The sequence below is a fragment of the Eretmochelys imbricata genome, chromosome 2 (assembly GCF_965152235.1).
Source record: "Eretmochelys imbricata isolate rEreImb1 chromosome 2, rEreImb1.hap1, whole genome shotgun sequence".
NCBI lineage: Eukaryota > Metazoa > Chordata > Testudines > Cheloniidae > Eretmochelys > Eretmochelys imbricata.
In genome coordinates, this window is record NC_135573.1 from 175,992,111 (window position 1) to 176,011,469 (window position 19,359).

Genomic DNA, 19,359 nt, shown 5'->3' on the forward strand with positions numbered 1-19,359 from the left:
GATTGGGGGGCTGCCAGTGGGTGCTCAGCACCCTCCATTTTTTTGCCATGGGTGCTCCAGCCCCGGAGCACCCATGGAGTCGGCGCCTATGCCCCCTTCTGATATTTTTTTGGTCCATTTCAACCTCACTGGGCCCATCCTCACTCACAAGGATGTGGCTGCAGATTTCCCTGTGGACTTCCTCCCTAAACAGATTGATTAGTTTTATTTTACAGTTAAAAAAGTAAAGGCTAGATTGTGACTTGGACTACCCCCATTTACACCTCTGTGCAGGCTACCTGCACCCTGGGTCCAAGCACACAGGAGTAAACAAGGCTACTTGTCCACTGAAGCAAGTGGACAAGGAATGGACAGAGCCTTAGCTCCATTCCTTCTACTCAATGCCCAATGCAGGGAAGGTTACACCAGCAGTAAATTACTACCCCTATCTCTCAGAAAAAAGGGGAAATTGGAAGGAAAATGCAATTCAAAGAGATATTTGTCATAGAGCATATTGTCATTCAGCAACACATGTTAACTGTAGGTCAGACACAGGGAGAAAAGGGAGAAAAACGTGGAAGCTTTTCATTATAAAATGTTTTTTGGGGAACAGTTGCCACTGATTTATTTTGTACGCCTTTGCTTTGTTGATCCATATTTCTGGTTTTTTATCTGTGATGAAGTCATCTACTTGAAAAGAAGTTCTGAACCAAGTGATGGGATAATTAATTTCTCTGTTAAACTTGTTTAGAAGACTATACGGAGAGTGTGTGACTGTAAATTTCTTACACCCACAAAGAATGTGGTAGGCCAATTAAAGGACTTTTCATGCATTAGTACAGTATTAAAAATTAATTAATCACAAAATGTTGCTTTCTGGTAGGTGTTAAAAAAAATTGAGGCATAAACTAATTGCAAGTTACTACAGCCAGATACACTAAACGGGAAAAGAAACAAAACAGAGCTGGTTCTTTTTTTATGGGATATGAAATTAATTTGTAGCCTGTTCCATGGTTAATTGGGAGGTTGTATAGGCTAACAAACAATCCATGCTTCCATTTACACGCACATAATGGATCTATGCATCTATAAAGGGATCTACATTTTCCCTGAAGAGAACTAGCACTGGCCACTCTCCTGCTCTTTCTTCTATTCCCATTCCCACACTGCTGCTTTTCTGATAATCCCCACTGCCTGGGGGCTTCCTCTGTAGCTAAAAAAAGATATAAAGCCATATTAGTCACAGCATAATGAGTGATGCATTACAGCTCTATTTCAATACACTGCCACTGTCTTTTGTAGCTGGTCATTAACAGCAAAATTCAGCTACAAATATTCTCTGGTGTTTCCTAGTTACACCCTTGTGCAAGCACAAGATGCCCCTTATAACTAGGTCTTCGACTTTGTTATGAGTATGATGCGCTCTGCCCCACTGGAGCTGTGTAGTTAGAAAGCATTCTTTTGTATCATTTGAATTGCACTAAGGCACAAAGATTCTTTCTTTAAGGAAAATGCAAATTGTAAAGAAAAGATCTATAAGGGGTCCAAAAAGCACACGATGAAAGGTCTTATTTAAATTATTTTCCACAATATTGGGATCCTGGAATGAGCAAGCTGTATTGGCTTTAGGAGAGTTCTACTAATAGTATTCAGGGAGCTGGCTGAGAGGGTGGGAGATAAAATAGTCCATAAGTAATTGCAAATAGAAAAAAAATTATACATGACTACGGTGTAAGGGACTGAACCACCAGGTACTAAGCGCCTTTAACTCCAGGTGATTTTGATGGGAACTAAAAACACAAAGTACTTTGCAGCCAGTGTTCAGCAATTCACAGAGCTGAGCTCTTAATTAGTATATTAATTCATGGGAAGAAGACTTAGGTGAAATGCTGGCTCCCTGGAAGTCAATGGGAATTTTGCCAAAGCGTCAGGATTTCATTCCTAATATTTAGGGGGACTGAGAGAATGTGGATTAGCTTCATCATCCTTTGCTCTATCTGAGTCTTTTATTTCTCACCAGGCGTGGATTAAGGCAGAGTCCTTGGGAGCTGAGTGCAGCCGTGAATCAGCTGGAAACGTGGAGCCAAATTCATCCACTTTGTACCATGTTTGTAATTTCCTAATAATCAGTCAGAATGATTATTTTCTTTGTCCATTAATATTTCTCTGAGCGTTTCAACCCAGAACCACTTTTAGCACTTCTGGGTAGGCCTGTGAAACAATGTTTGCACCCTGCCCAACTGTAAAGTATTCCTATCCGCCATGATCCCATCACTATGCAAATGGCGGCCTGAGGATTCTGAACAAGGGTAGCATGATGATTCTTTGGCATGCATCCAAAACTTGACTAATTCTGTATAAATGGAGAGTCTAGGAGAATAATTTGTTTCCATCCTGCCAGTCCCCCACAGGAGAAGTGGAGACCAGCTACTTGGAGTCTGTGCACTGTTGCCAACATTTTAAAATAAGTTTTGCAAGAAACAGTAGTCCCGGCTTTCTAGGTGCCACCATCTCTCAGCCATTGAGGGTTTTGTGTGCCTTCTGGTTAGTTTAAGGATGAATGTAGAACATGAAAATAATTATCAGCACCCCATAGTGAGTTATGTAATTATGATTCCCATTTTACAGATGTGGAAACTGAGGCACAGAGCAGTAAGACCAATATTTTCAAACTTGTGACTATAAATCTAGGCATCTAAAAATCATATTACACCACCTAAATAATGTGGCCTGAATTAACTTCCTAAAGTTACACATCCAAGTTTGAAAACGTTAGCTTCAGTGTCTTGACCAAGGCCGCTGAGGGTGTCACCATCAAGTTACTTGCTCTCAGTCCCTTTCTTAGTCCACTAAACCAAGCTGTTTCTACACTACTGAGCTGCTCCTGTTTGTGGCCACAAGTCACACACAAAGGAGCTGCTGAGCCTTAGCCAACTGCCTGCGGCATAGGTGCCGACTTTTCGTTTTCCCTGGGGGTATTCCATCCCTACTCCTCCCTGAGGCCCTGCCCCTTCCCCCAAGACCCCTCCCTCTCGCTTCCTCTTCCTGTCCCCACTCTGCTACCTTCCCCAAGGCCCTGGCCTCTCTCTGCCCTCCTCCCCCAAAGCCCTGCCCTCGCTCCACCCCCTCCCCAAGGTCTGCTCCCATCTGCTGCTCACTGCTCTCTGCCCTCCTCCAAGCCCCTCTCCGATCAGCTGTTTGGCAGTGGTGCAGAACAGCTGTGGCTGGTGGGTGCTGAGCACCCACTATTTTTTTTTGGTGGGTGCTCTAGCCCCAGATCACCCACGGAGTTGCCACCTGTGTCCTGCAGGGGAAGACTTGTGGGGACCTTAGAGCTATCCATAGTAGCTTGAGTAGCACTACTACCTACTGCTGTGAACCCATCAAAGAACCTATAGCTGGCCCGCTTGGTAATAGTGACCATAATATAATTAAATTTAATATCCCTGTGGCAGGAAAGACACCACAGTGGCCCAACACTAGCATTTAATTTCAGAAAGGGAAAGTACACAAAAATGAGGAGGTTAGTAAAACAGAAATTAAAGGGTACAGAGCCAAAAGTGAAATCTCTGCAAGCTGCATGGAAACTTTTTGAAGACACCATAATAGAGGCTCAACTTAAATGTATACCCCAAGAGAACAAAAAAAGAGCCACTGTGGCTAAACAATGAAGTAAAAGAAGCAGTGAGAGGCAAAAAGGCATCCTTTAAAAAGTGGAAGTTAAATTCTAGTTAGGAAAATAGAAAGGAGCATAAACACTAGCAAATGAAGTGTAAAAATACTATCAGGAAGGCCAAAAAAGAATTTGAGGAACAGTTAGCAGAAGACTCAAAAAGTAATAGCAATTTTTTTTCAAGTACATCAGAAGCAGGAAGCCTGTTAAACAACCAGTGGGGCCACTAGACAATCGAGGTGCTAAAGGAGCACTGAAGGACGGTAAGGCCATTGCAGAGAAACTACATGAATTCTTTGCATCGGTCTTCACAGCTGAGGATGTGAGGGAGATTCCCAATCCTGAGCCATTCTTTTTAGGTGACAGATCTGAGGAACTGTCCCAGATTGAGGTATCATACCAGGAGGTTTTGGAAAAATTGATAAATTAAACAGCATAATAAGTCATCAGGACCAGATGGTATTCACCATTCTGTATTCTGAAGGAACTCAAATGTGAAATTACAGAACTACTAACTGTAGTCTGTAACCTATCATTTAAATCAGCTTCTGTACCAGATGACTGGAGGATAGCTAATGTGACGTCAGTAATTAAAAAGGGCTCCAGAGGTGATCCCGGCAACCACAAGCCTGTAAGCCTGACTTCAGTACCAGGCAAACTGGTTGAAACTATAATAAAGAACAATATTGTCAGATGTATAGAGGAACATAATTTGTTGAAGAAGAGTCAACATGGTTTTAGTAAAGGGAAATCATGCCTTACAAATCTACTAGAATTCTTTGAGGGGGTCAACAAGCATGTGGACCAAGGGGATCCACTGGATATAAGGTACTTAGATTTTCAGAAAGCCTTTGACAAGGTCCCTCACCAAAGGCTCTTATGCAAAGTAAGCTGCCACAGGATAAGAGGGACAGTGCTCTGATCGGTTGGTAACTGGTTAAAAGATAGGAAACAAAAGGTAGGTATAAATGGTCAGTTTTCAGAATGGAGAGAGGTAAAGAGTGGTGTCCCCCAGGAGTCTATTCTGGGACCAGTCCTATTCAACACATTCATAAATGATCGGGAAAATGGGGTAAATAGAGAGGTGGCAAAATTTGCAGATGATACAAAATTACTAAAGATAGTTAAGACCCAGGCAGACTGCAAAGAGCTACAAAAGGATCTCTCAAAACTAGGTGACTGGGCAACAAAATGGCAGATGAAATTTAATGTTAATAAATGCAGAGTAATGCACATTGGAAAGCATAATCCCAACTATACATATAAAACGATGGGGTCTAAATTAGCTGTTACCACTCAGGAAAGAGATCTTAGAGTCATTGTTGATAGTTCTCTGAAAACATCCACTCAATGTGCTGCGGCAGTCAAAAAAGCAAACAGAATGCTGGGAATAATTAAGAATGGGATAGAAATAGGACAGAAAATATCATGTTGCCTCTGTATAAATCCACGATACGCCCACATCTTGAATACTGTGTGCAGATGTGGTCACCCCATCTCAAAAAAGATATATTGGAATTGGAAAAGGTTCAGAAAAGGGCAACAAAAATTATTAGGGGTATGGAATGGCTTCAGTATGAAGAGAGATTAATAAGACTGGGACTTTTTAGCTTGGAAAAGAAACGGCTAAGGGGAGATATGATTGAGGTCTGTAAAATCATGAGTGGTGTAGAGAAAGTAGATAAGGAAGTGTTGTTTACTACGTCACATAACACAAGAACTAGGGGTCACAAAATGAAATTAATAGGCAGCAGGTTTAAAACAAATAAAAGGAAGTATTTCTTCACACAACACACAGTCAACCTGTAGAACTCCTTGCCAGAGGATGTTGTGAAGGCCAAGACCATAACAGGGTTCAAAAAAGAACTAGATAAATTAATGGAGGATAGGTCCATCAATGGCTATTAGCCAGGGTGGGTAGGAATGGTGTCACTACTCTCTTTTTGCCAGAAGCTGAGAATGAGCGACAGGGGATGGATCACTTTATGATTACCCGTTCTGTTCATTCCCTCTGGGGCACCTGGCACTGGCCACTGTCGGTAGACAGGATACTGGGCTAGATGAACCTTTGGTCTGACCCAGTAGCGCCATTCTTATGTTCTTGTGTTTTTTCTGAACTCCAAAGAGACAGTCCCACAGCTGAATGTGTGATCTTTAGGAATACTCAGGGACAAACTTTCAACACTGGCAATCACATTACATTTTAAGCCACATTTACATTTGGAAAGAAGAGGGCTAAAAGCTTCTTTTTTTCAATTGAAGTTGTGATTCTCCTTTACATTTCCAGATCCCAATATAAAAGAAGTATGTAGCTGCAAGGTTCAGAATCCAGTTGAAGGCAGTTCTGGAGGAGGAGAGCAATATTTTTTTTTTTACTTAATTCATCTGTGCTTCTAATAGAGACTGTTCTGGAAAAGGATATTAGAAAAGCTGACTACTATGCTCTCGGGAAGACATCATCATTATAATTAAATCATCAGGAAACTGGGCTGAATTAAATTATTTGGAGTAAAGATTACCCTATCTAAATCAGTCATCAGATGAAACTGATAAACAGTCCTAAAGCATGTATGACAGATTCAGGGATCCCAGCATCTCTCAAATCAGCAAAAGGAGGAAGATACACTCTGTTGGCTTGAAAGCAAAATACATCCCTTTGATCAGAAAGGCTGAAAATGAGCTATAGAGAGTTCCCTTCCCAGAGTTTTTTTATTTTCTTCCAGCTTTCAAGGGCTATTTTAGAGGAAAGTCTGATAGTGAGGGGTCTAAGCCACCCTTGAAAAGTGATATGAATGGAGTCTTTGCATGTCCATAACTGATATTTTAGAGGAAAATGATATGTGCTTTTTAAAGTAATTTTTTCAAATAGTTTAACTACTTATATATTTAATTTTCTCTTGGATATCATGCCTTTTATTCATCAGGAAATTAAGGCACATTATTCCCTGGTAATGGAATCTAAAGAGCTGGAGGGAAAAATCTTCTTTTTCTAGAATGCCATTTATTTTTGGATTTGCTTATTTAAGAAAAATTTGGGGTGGCAGAATCCATCCCTACTCATGTTGAGAAGTGCCTTACTCTGTGAATCATCCCACTCAGGAAAATGGGACTTCTCACAAAGTAAGGTGCTACTCAGTATGAACATAGGTGGCACTCCAGCCCTTAGAGAGATTTCCCTCAAAATCTGTCTGGCACATCTCCTTTGCTCAAGAAAAGGAGGTATCACTCAGTAACAACAAACTAGGGCATTACATAGTCTGGAGAACCCAGGCCACAAATCCTTCAGGGGACTCAGATATTCTCCTATAATAGCTCTGCACTGTCTTGCTTAATTAAACCCAGGGAGAATAACCAGGATAGATTAATGGCTGATCTAGTCAGCTAAATCTGGAAATTGTCAGAGCCAGAAGTGCAGCGTGACTCAGCACTATTCCCAGGACAGAGTCTATTTATCATCTTTCTCACTTCCAATTGCACACACTTAAATTCTCATGCTTGTCCCTGCAATGATAATTGTGTCCCTCTTTCATTTGATTGACAACAAATTTCTCTCTCTCTCTCCTCCTTCTCCCTGTATTTCTTAAGGAGCACTGATCAACATGATACCCTTTTATTTATTTCCTCCTTTGCTTGCCAGCACCACAATTGATGTCACCATAGCTCTAGGACTAGGATTTGTTAATTGACTTATGCTTCATCTAGAGCAGCAAATCCCAAATCATACCTATATAAAGGAATGTCTACTGTGGTTTTTGAAAAATGCTTCAGTGGCAAAATACGATTTTTTTAAAAAATATCCAAGGTGGGTTGTAATTAAGAACATAAGAATGGCTATGCTGGGTCAGAGCAATGGTCCATCTACACAGTATGCTGTTGTCAGACAGCGGCCAATGTCAGATGCTTCAGAGGGAATGAACAGAATAGGGCAATTTCAAGAGACCCATCCCCTGTCATCCATTCCCAACTTCTGGCAGTCAGAGGTTTAGGGACACAAAGAGCATGGGGTTGCATCCCTGACCATCTTGGCTAGTAGCTATTGATGGACCTGTCCTCCATGAACTTATCTAATTCTTTTTTGAACCCAGTTATACTTTTCACCTTCACAATATGTCCTGGAAATGAGTTCCATAGGCTGACTGTGCATTGTCTGAAGAAATATTTTCTTATGTTTATTTTAAACCTGCTGCCTATTAATTTCATTGAGTGACCTTGTATTATGTAAAGGGGTAAATAACACTTCCCTATTCACTTTCTCCATCCCATTCATGACTTTACAGACCTCTATCATAACCCCCTCTTAGTTGTCTCTTTTCTAAACTGAGCAGTCCCTGTCTTTTTAATCTCTCCTTGTATGAAAGCTGTTCCATATCCTTAATCATTTTTGTTGCCATTCTCAACCTTTTCTAATTCTAATATAGCTTTTTTGAGATAGGGTAATCAGAACTACACACAGTATTCAAGGTGTGAGTGAACCATGGCTTTATATAGTGGCATTATGATATTTTCTGTCTTATAATCTATACCTTTCCTATAGCTCCTAACATTCCAGTACCCTGTTTGACTGTCACTGCACACTGAGCAGATGTTTTCAGAGAACTATGACTCCACAATTTTTCTTGAGTGGTAACAGCTAGTTTAGACCCTATTGCTTTATATGTATTGTTGGGATTATGTTTTTCTAATGGACATTACTTTGGCCTTATCAACATTGTATTTCACCAACCACGCTGTTGTCCAGCCACCCAGTTTTGTGACATTCCTTTGCAACTCTCTGCAGTCAGCATTGGATTTAAATGGAGTAATTTTGCATAATCTGCAAACTTTGCAATATCACTGTTTACCCCTTTTTCCAGATCATTGATGAATATGTTGAACAGTACTGGGCCAAGTATAAACCTCTGGGGACACCACTATTTACCTCTCTCCAGTCTGAAAACTGACCATTTAGTCCTACCCTTTGTTTTCTGTCTTCTAATCAGTTACTGATCCAGGGGATGACCTTACCTCTTAACCCATGGCTGCTCTATAGCCTTTGTTGAGGGACCTTGTCAAAGGTTTTCTGAAAGTCCGAGTACACATTATCAACTGCGTCACCCTTTAGCTTTTTTTAAAAAAAATTAGCATTACGTTACCTGTCCTGCAGTCATTTTGCAGAGAGGCTGATTTAAGTGATAGGTTACATACCAGTTACTAGTTCTGCAGGTTCGTGTTTGAGTTTCTTCAGAACTCTTGGGTGAATTCCATCTGGTCCTGGTGACTTATTATTGTTTAATTTATAAATTTGTTCCAAAACCTCCCCTAATGACACCTCAATCTGAGACAGTTTCTCAGATTTGTCACCCAAAAAGAATGGCTTTTCATGAGAAATTCCCTCACATCCTCTGCAGCGAAGACCAAGCAAGTAATTAATTTAGCTTCTCCTCGATGGCCTTGTCTTCCTTTAGCATCTCAATCATCCAGTGGCCCTATGGATTGTTTGGCAAGCTTCCTACTTCTGATGTATTTTTTAAAAATTGCTGTTAGTTTTTGTGTGTTTTGCTAGTTGCTCATCAAAATCTTTTTTTGGCTTGCCTAATTATACTTTTACACTTGACTTGCCAGAGTTTATGCTCCTTTCTGTTTTCCTCAGTAGGATTTGACTTCCAATTTTTAAAGGAGGTTTCTGTCTTCCACCACCTCTTTTACTCTGCTGTTTAGCTATGGTGATGCAATTTTTTTTTGCTATTCTGAGGCACAGGATATCATCTTAAGACACAGTGCACAGAGTAGCAGACTGGCCTGCTGGAAATTAGGGTTCTGTCCCTGATTCAGCCACTGACTCCATGTGTAGCCTTGGTCAATCACATAACCTCATTGTGCCTCAGTTTGCCTGTTTGTAGAATGGGGATAATGCTACTTACCTGCCTTTGTAAATTGTTGAAATCTACAGATGATTAGTGCTAAGTATGCTCTTGTTTATTTTGAATCAGGCCAGTGGAAGGGCCCAGTCTATGGAACTCCCTTCATGAGTACATCTGCCAGAGTCTGTTTGCGGCTCTTTTCAGAGCTCATTTTAAATCTTTCCTGTCTCGGCCGGTTCATCTGGCCATATAATAATTTCTCTTTTTTCCATGTAGTCTTTGGCACTGATGAAGGAGGACAGACCCGCTAAGTGCCAAGGAGCTGCAATTTCCCTCAGTACCTCCATCCTCCCATACATTAAAATCTAATACAAAACCATAACACTGAGGGAAATGTGTGCTGTGGCTGCTGGTGTCTGGTGAGCAGCACGGCCTAAGGGAAAGGGGCATCCTAGACACCATATAAGAAAACTCACATGGGAACGGGCACCTATGCTCCATTTACTTTACTCTCTACTGCAGCCTCTTCTTCCTCCCTTGCCATCTGTGTGGTAGCTCCCCAGATCTCCTTTACTGGCCCATGCAGATGTTACTCCTTCAGTGACTTCCCTCCTTCTTGTTGATGGGTGTATTCCCGCCCTGGCACTCATTTTGAGCAGCCATATCTTCCTCCTTCATCTCCAGTCTGTAGGTGCTTCCACCCCCCGTCCCCTGTTGACCGAAACAGGAGCTAAAATGAAAAGGACGCCCAGATCTCGGTCTCCGATTCGTCTCCTACCCGTATCTATCACTGAGGGCTTATATATTTCCCACATAAACATGAACAAGATAAAGGCACAACTGGATTTATTGCAAGGACTCCCAAAATTTAGAAGTATAACAATTAGGCATATAACAAAACAAGGCAGGCTGTAACAAACAAGGGGCTATGAATACAAACAGATGATGACTACAATACCATTTCTAGCAGCTTGATTTATTGATGTCTTTCCCTTCTTAGGTTGACACCGCACACCAGGACTGCTGGATCCCTTAGGTGGAAGCAGGAATTCCGGAACAGAATCAGATGAGCGCTTCTTCAGGTAAATTGTTAAATTAAATCCCTCCCATTCTCTGTTTTGCGTCGTCGTGTGTGTAGTAAGCGGATCCTCTAAAAGATGGATCGGATGCATGTGAGTACGTGTATTCCCTATTTCAAGTAACCCTTATGGGGTGAATGGCTTACCCTGAATTACCGAGTTTGTCTTCACCAGACTCTATTATTCAGATGGACAGCCCCAACCTGATCTGAACACTGCCTTATATAGACCTTTGGTCACTAAGCAGATTAGGTGATTGACAGCTACTGTCATTTCCCACCAAAACAAAAATGGCACCAAACCACAACTAGGAGGGGACAAGAAGGGCTTACAAGATGGATGCCTAGTTGTCCTTTAGAATTCAAGATGGCCTTATGATTTTTATCTCTACACCCCACCCATGAGGTTTCCTTTCACCCACTGCACCTTCTCTATCTCCACCTTCCCTTCTCCACTCCCAAGCACTGGTGCCTTCCCTTCTGCCATTCTCACTTGTGCAGGGCAAAAAAACAGGCAGGAGGAATTTGGGGCCTGTGACAATCAGGGTCCAAGCACCCTAGGGGGAGAATAGAGGGTCTGAACCCCAACAAATAGGCAATTGAATCAAATTATATACACTATTACTGTATTATAAAAGTATCAAGTAAGGCCTTTTATGAAAGCCAATGACACACTGGTAATTAACATCATTGTGAAATGTATGTATTAAGACTATATGAGGAGTTATGGGTACTTACTGATAGTATGCTTTAAAGTCTGTGACCAAACAAAGGGAGAAAGAGGTTTTCTCCCAGACATGATGGACAGCTATCTATCTGTCTCCAACATAAATTAAGCATGATGGAATCTAAACAATGGAAGCTCCATTTACATAAGAGTTGACCGGGAGAAGGGAAGAACAGGAAGAGTCTGAACAGCCAGGCTTCATCCTGACTCTTGCGGCAATGGACTAGGGCTAATATAAGGGGAACACAGAGACATTTTAGTGATCCTTCACCTGAGGAGACAAAGAAACCAAGTACTTTAAGCTCTGTATTGGATCCTGGCTATGGCCTGGCCAACCAAGCTGGAAGAGTGACTGTGGTGAAAAATATGCAGTGTTGTTGTAGCTATGTCAGTGCCAGGATATTAGAGAGACAAGGTAGATGAGGTAAACATTTTTTATTGGACCAACTTCTGTTGGTTAGAGAGTCAAGCTTTCAAGCCACATAAAGCTCTGCTTCACGTGAAGTGGTGAGGAGTCTATTTTGAACAAAAGGCTCTAGGTTGTTGCTGTACCCCTCTCAGGAGTCTGATTTATCTTGCATACCCTCAAGTTTCACTTAAAAACTACTTGTTTACAAAATCAGACAAAAATACAAAAGCGTCACAGCACACTATTACTGAACAATTGCTTACTTTCTCATGTTTACCATATAATTATAAAATAAATAAAGCACTGCAGCAGAGATGGTTTATGGTAGACTCAGGACTGGAGGGCTGTTGGTGTCACCGTGCCTGGAGTAACCAGGTTGGAAGCCAGGGGAGGTCACTGTGCTATAGGCAGGCTGCTGCTGTCAGGGCTCTGAGACAAAGCTGCACAGCGCAGAAACACCCAGGGTTACAAGGCAGGTGGGACACAACCCCTCAATGGTCTCAGTGAACTCCTAAAGCATCATAGGGCCAGAACCACCAAAATATTTCAGGGGTGGGTGATGTCTTAAACTTCTGTCCCACTCCTAGAAATAGCTCACTTTCACCATGCATAAGAAAGGTCATTCAAGCAGCTTTGCAAAACGTTGGGCCAGGCTTATGGACTCTGAAATATATTAATTATATATATAAATACATAAACAAATAATTGGACCAAACCCAGAAGTTTTGCCTCAATTGAGAATAAGTGAAGATGGAGTAAGGGCTTCATGATTAGATCCATTTAGAATTAATATTTATACATTTCCTACAAGAAATGAACAGGTCAGCTTTGGGGCTTAAACTACTTGCTAGAGCCTCTTTAAAATCATTATTCTTTGTATTTAATATTAATCCCAGATTATAGAATGACAAAATCCATCTTTCTAACAGTCTGCTCAAAATCATGAGCTGTGGTGGAAATAGTTCATATAATATCATGGTCTAGAACTATGTCATAATAGAAAATAGTTGTAAGCCACATCGCCAAATAAGCCCTTCACAATAATGTTTCTGGTCATTGAGAAATAATTTTTTAAAATATCATAAAACATCATATCATTGCACTTTTCAGTGTTTTGTATACTATACAAGATTTGTAATGACGTTCTGCCCATTATCTCTATTCATACAGAAGCTTGATTTACCCTTTGAATGTCGCACTGAATGCGGGAGCCACAAGATTTATTGCAATGTCCCCCACAAGTACCAAACTTCAGAGGAGCATGAAGTATGATACACACCAGAGCTGTAGGATGGGTGGTCACTGTTTTCACATCTCATGGAGCGCTTAAATCCATTCCCCCCAAAATACTAATGCTGTTCCTGTTCCAAACCCTAGTCAGCTTAAGCATAGACTGAAACTTAAAATATTCATTGCATGCACCTTGAATCAGTTTCCAGCTCTGTCTGTTGATTCACCATTAGCTTCCAAAGCATTATCACAGGTACATGTCTATCTGATTTGTACTGAAAATCAGAACACAGGTTTGAAGTCCAAGAGAAGTCAAGGTGTCAACCCTTTAGCATTTGTCCTTTAAATAAGATAACACAGTGGATTAAAATCTGTCTCAGTAATACCCAGGCAAGTTGCAACCCCCAATTTCAATTGCAAAACTTGACCCTGTCTCTACTCTGCTTCTGGCCCCTCCCACTGCCTGAGATTTCACTTTCTGAGATTTCACTTCCTCTTGGGCCTGCAGGATGGCATATTCTGACAGTGACTCAGTATAGGTTAGAGGTAAGGGGGGCTATAAGGAAGTGCTGCTCCTGCTGAATTCATTTCTGAGGAACAATCCTTCTGAACTCCATGCTGTTTCACCATTCCCTCCACTTCTTGATGGCTGCTTGGACCTTGATCATTAAACCTGTATTTGTCTAAGGAAATTCCTTGCAGTAATGCTATCATGTAGTGACCTGTTACTTATGTATCTCTGTGGCTGTGTAAGTACAATGACAAGCATGTGCAGCATACAGGTAGCAGAGTTTTTTCAGGCATCTATATTTTAGATTAAAAAAAAAGTAGTAGGGGAAACTGAAATACAAGATCAGTTTTCATAATCCATCCAGTAGTAAGCAGAAATATATACAAATGCAGAGGCTCGGGCATTAAAGTTTCTTGGCATAGGCCTAATTGAGTTGACACAAAACAGCGAACTATTATAGATAAGCTTGTGTTCAATGACAACTATTGTATTTTTCTTTTGTAGTTATCAAATTGTCTGTCTACACATCTATCACTTCTACAGACATGTATTTCTTAAAGCTGCCTTTGACTGTATTATGTAGAGTTGTTGTGATCCCAGGGTATTAGAGACAAGGTGGGAGAGAGAATATCTTTTATTGGACTAACTTCTGTTGGTGAGAGAGACAAACTTTCGAGTTTACACAGAGCTCTTTTTCCAGGTCTGTATCAGTCAGAAGTATCTTCAGCTACTATTTATCAAACGCCATAAATCTAGAGCTCCTCTGCCACCTAGTGCTTTAAATAAGTGTATTTTGTTTCTATTACCATCAGCTCTTGCCATACAATATACATAAGGATCTTGCAGGAGCCCTCTCTGCATATTGTAATTCACCTCTGCCAAACATGAGCTACTGCGGTGACTCAAAAATACACCTGAATTATTAGAAGCACCAAACGACAAGCATTTTAGATTCCCCCCCCCACAATAAAATACTTCCAAACCACTACAGGACTTTACACAAATACAACTTGTAGATAGTGATGTATTATCTATATGAGATTTTCGAACTTTATTGTCACAGCTCCCATTTCTGTTCAGCTGGTTATTACAACACCTCTCTGTCCATTACATTGCATCACTCAAAAATATAGCAAGGTGTAACTCTAGGCTCTGTACATGAGTGGCCTAAAAATCCTACAGGCAAAACAAACTCACTCTTCTGATCCCTCCCCCAAATAAATCTGTACCTCCCCTCAAAGGGGAAAAAAAAAAAATTTAATCACTTTCTCCACCCTATCCCCTTCCTCTTCCCCCCCACTCCCCCCATTTCCATGTTCTCGTCCCTTCCATCTTTGGCACCAAAAAAAAAAAAAAAAAAAAAAACTTCCATTCTGTGTTGCACTCTCGTAATTCCACAGTTCTTTGGCTTCATCTGTGGCTAGAGAGTCAAAGATCTGGTGGGATTTGGAGTGGTTTTAGGCTGGACACAAAAGAAAGGATTCAAGTAATTTCTGGCCTGAATAGGGCCATGCTAAGTGACTGCTGGCTCACCTCCATCATTACTCATTCCTTCTCTGGCCTGAGGGTTGCAGGTCAGTCTGCATGATCTGACTTGAGGATATCCCATCCTTACACCTGTCCTCATCCCAGTCCATTGGGTTTAGAGGTCATCAGCTAGGGTAGAAGCCCATTCATGGCCCAAAAAACATAAGTTAACATAAAGTTAACACATAAGTTAACGCATTCTCCTTGCAGAGAGTAACAGCCTGAGACATGCATCATATGCACTGCAAAGTACTCTCTTCTCCCACCCCAAGAAAGTTCAGCATGGAGAATGCAGATTGGCCCTCAAAACAGTTGGAACCTGGTTAACTGGGACAACTATAGATCAATCAGCTGTGGCTTTCCTGATCAATTCTTATGGCTGTGGCCTACCATTTGCTAATGTCCTTACAAAATATGTTTCCAGTGAGTATACTTAATATTAATGTTTGTGCTTTCATCCAAGGATTCTAAAGTACTTTACAATGACTAACAGCCACATAATATTCCTCCAAGATAAGTTTCTATTTCACATCTTGTGAAACAGAGACGTTAGATGACTTGCTCTAAACACTCAATGAAATTCCCAGCTCAAACAATTCCATTTCATAGAGACCCAACTTGAAAATCACCCCTGCTCCCCATACATTGTTAAAGTTGATTTTTCTCAGTTAATATTCTTGGCATCTAATCAAAAGAATTTTGAAAAGCCAGACAACTTTTTCAGAGTAGCAGTTAAATAAATACATAAATAAGAAAAAAAAAAAAAAAAAGAAAGAAATAGCTCTCCCTACAGAACTTAATATACTTTATTTTACAGCTGTGAATGTACTTTACGTTATTCCATTACATAAAAATCATTAAATTTACAGTAGTATGGCATTAAAGCAATGTTGCACTTAACGTGCAATAAGCGTATACCTCAACATAAAATTGTTCCTGATTTTCTCTCTCTTTTTACAACTACGATGCTATTACATTCAGATGTTTCCCACTGCCACACATGGCAATGACATTCAATCCCACATAAAGGAAATGCTTTTGAAGTAGGTTTTCCAAAAGGTGACAGCTTCCCATCTTAGCATTAAATGAACTAAAAAACTGAATGTTCTTGATAAACATTTTCTTCTTTCCTGCAGTATCAACTGTTTGACAACATGGAGTTCTATAGTTCCGTGGAATCAATTATGTGTGAACCAGCTTGGACGTTTTCGGTTTCTTTCAATGATCCGCTTGCCTTCATCTCGTTCTGTGGGCTTCTCTCCCTCATATAAGACTACAGTCTCTACAGTGGGAGCATTAAATGGCCCTGCTTCCTTTTCCTTTATTTGGATCCTTATGAGACCAGTTTCCATTTTAACTTTTTTGTAACAATAGCCACAAAGGACATGCTTCTGTTTCAGATTGCCACATTTAGGACAAACATCTATATTTGTCTAAAAGATAACAAAACAAGGAAAGTTTAGAAGTGAAGAAGTTGGGACAAACCGGGAAGAACTTCATAAAATGCTAAGAGATGTTGGGGTGAAGGTAATGAGCAATAGCTATTTGTTCCATTAAATCGCTTTTCAATTTTTGTGAGATATATGATTTTCCTACAAGCAACCACATGTAATACTTCCATGCAAATTCAAATGTTACAGATATGCAAGCCTACTAGTCATCACAATAAAAAAAGAACCTGGCATCTCTCCCCACTTAAAAAAAACTTAAAAGCAAAAAATTTAGTGGTAGAGAACTGTAGTGCAATTTCATATTACAAAGGCTTTAAAATGTATCATGGTTGCATTTATTTGCATAGCATCAAATATAAAATTAAGAACTAACCACGTACCAAACTAAGTGAATCAACTTTGTGTTTTGGGGTTTTGTTCTCTTACTAATTTGCAAAATTTCTAGATACTCATGCCAAAAGTTAAGGACTTGATACTACAAAATGACCACTGGGACAAATGTTTACTAACACAAGAAGTACCTTTGAAGTCAATGGCTAAAGTATTATGCCTGGTAATGTTTCCAGGGCTCCAAAACATACAAGCTCATCTTGATGTGCAGGATATTTAGGCATTTCACTCAAACTGAGAGGTAGATTTCATATATTGGATCTCAACTGTACTCTTATTTTAAAATTTAGTTTAAGGTTTCATATTTTGATTGTATCATTTAGAATGTACTTTCAGTGGCATAAATATTTTAAATATATTTATAGAGAATTTCCACAGAGGTTTTTCAAGGTGTTCTCACCATCAAGGAATATTATCTTTTTTGAGCTTTAGAAAATGATGAGCACAAAGTAAATGTTTTATAAACATGTTGTGCATTATTTAAAAACAGTTATTTGCAATGAATGAGATGGGAAAGCCAATAGAAATCTGACAGATTACCTTGAGTTTTATAAGTTTACTAGGGTTTCTTCGTCTGCAGCGGTTCACCTCAATAGTACGTCTCTTCTTGGGAGCTGCCATCCAAAAGATGCTATCTAAAAAGTTTGGAGCCTTGTTACTTTCTTCCCTTATATCTTCCAGTGGATCAGGAAGAGTGGCTGGAGCCTGAACAGCCAATGCTGGTGCTTCAGAAAACAAGAAAAAAAATGCATCAGAAATAGCCTACACCTACTGAGTTCAGTTCATCGAACCCAATGCTTTAAAAATATGTTAAATGGCGAACTAAAATAGTGCAATTGACATAAGCATGGCTCTGCTGACCTCAACTTAATAAACGTTAAACTTGTAAGGTTATAAAAAGAGGTAGAATAGCAAGGGACTATACAAAAATTGAATTAAATTACAAAAAACTTAATTAACATACAGTTCAGGTTTCTGCTATGCAACAATACCCTTCTTTTCCCATATCCTTCTGGAAAATTGGACTTCAAAACCCTAAACTCTAACATTAGAAAACCAGGAAACATTAACTTTAAGTCTGCCTATTTATCTCTGAAAAAAACTGTAGCACCGCAAGAAAATACAAGCCACAAACCTACAAAACTCACAAAAAGTACAGTTAAGATTCCTATTCACACACAACTACCACCATACAGCCTAGTTCTTCCCTAGGTTCAATTCTGTTGAGGAAAATGGGGGTGGTTACACATGCTTGTAAACTGACCTCATCCAGTCTTTCAGATGTCAATAGTCTCCATGGTTGGATTTATAGACTCATAGACTTCAAGGTCAGAAGGGAACCCTGTGATCATCTAGTCTGACCTCCTGCACATTGCAGGCCACAGAACCTCACCCAGTCCCTCCTGTAATAGACCCATAACCTCTGGCTGAGTTACTGAACGCCTCAAATCATGATTTGAAGACTCCAAATTACAGAGAATCCACCATGAAAGTGGACCTGCAAGTGACCTGTGCCCCATACTGCAGAGGAAGGCAACACTCACCCACCGGCAGGTGTCTGCAATCTGACCCAGGGGGAAATTCCTACCTGACCCCAAATATGGTGATGAGTTAGACCGAGCATGTGGACAAGACCCACCAGCCAGACACTTAAGACTTCTCTGTTGTAATTCAGAACCATGCCCATCTAGTGTCTCATCACAGCTGCTGCTAGCAGTCACAGATCAGCTACCTGCCCTTGTAGGCAGTCTCCTCACACCATCCCCTCCATGAACTTATCAAGCTCAGCACTGAATCCCACTATGTTATTTTGTCCTCACCGCTCCCCTTGGAAGGCTGTTCCAGAACTGCCCCCCGCTGCTGGTTAGAAATCCCATCTTTCTGATCAGACAGGCATCCAGCCCGCACTGCGAGGGAACAGGGACTGGGAAATGGTCTTGCTAAGCTACTGGACCGAGGCTCAGAGGAAATGGGTCCGTTCTGGCTCTACCACTTCCCTCGGGAAGCCACTTGCTCTGGCGGTGCCTCAGCTCCCCATCGGTGAGGCAGGGACGATAATGCCCGGTCGGGGGGGGTGGGATCGGTCAGCGTCTGCAAACGGGGAGCTCGGGACTGCGGGCGGGAGGCGCCCAGCCCAGGCAGGGCAGCTTCAGGAGCCTGCACCTCTGAAGGGGGCAGTGCCCAGTTCTCTCCCCACCGATACCGGGAGCCTGGCGCAGGGGAGCCGACGCAACGGGGTGCAACACCGCCCGGGCTTTACCTACCCCAGTGGGGGCTAGGCAGCCCCCGCAGGAGGCTCCGCTCCAGCTGCCCCCAGCAGCGCCGCATAAGCCGGCAAGCCGGAGACCAGAAAACCACGAGCGCCGCCATCTTCCCTTCGCGGCGCAGACAGAGAGGCCGCCTGGTCTTGGGCGAGGCCGCGGAGCAGCCTGGGAAAGTAAGTCCCCAACTCCAACTCCTCGCCAGGCTCCAGGGCGTAAGACTACCCTTCCCAGCGTTCCCTACGCACCCCTCCCCACCGCCGTCGGACTACAAGCCCCAGCA

At 41.4% G+C, this 19,359-nt stretch overlaps 1 protein-coding gene across 1 annotated transcript; it reads right to left on the minus strand.

Annotated features, from left to right (window-relative positions):
* Window positions 1–15,756: 15,756 nt before the first annotated feature.
* MRPL32 (mitochondrial ribosomal protein L32) lies at window positions 15,757–19,231 on the minus strand. Its single transcript, XM_077810985.1, has 3 exons — window positions 19,080–19,231; window positions 17,356–17,540; window positions 15,757–16,407 (listed from the first exon to the last, which is right to left on the minus strand). The coding sequence occupies exons 1-3, from the start codon at window positions 19,183–19,185 to the stop codon at window positions 16,153–16,155; spliced, it is 546 nt and encodes a 181-aa protein (XP_077667111.1). The 5' UTR covers window positions 19,186–19,231; the 3' UTR covers window positions 15,757–16,152.
* Window positions 19,232–19,359: the final 128 nt, after the last annotated feature.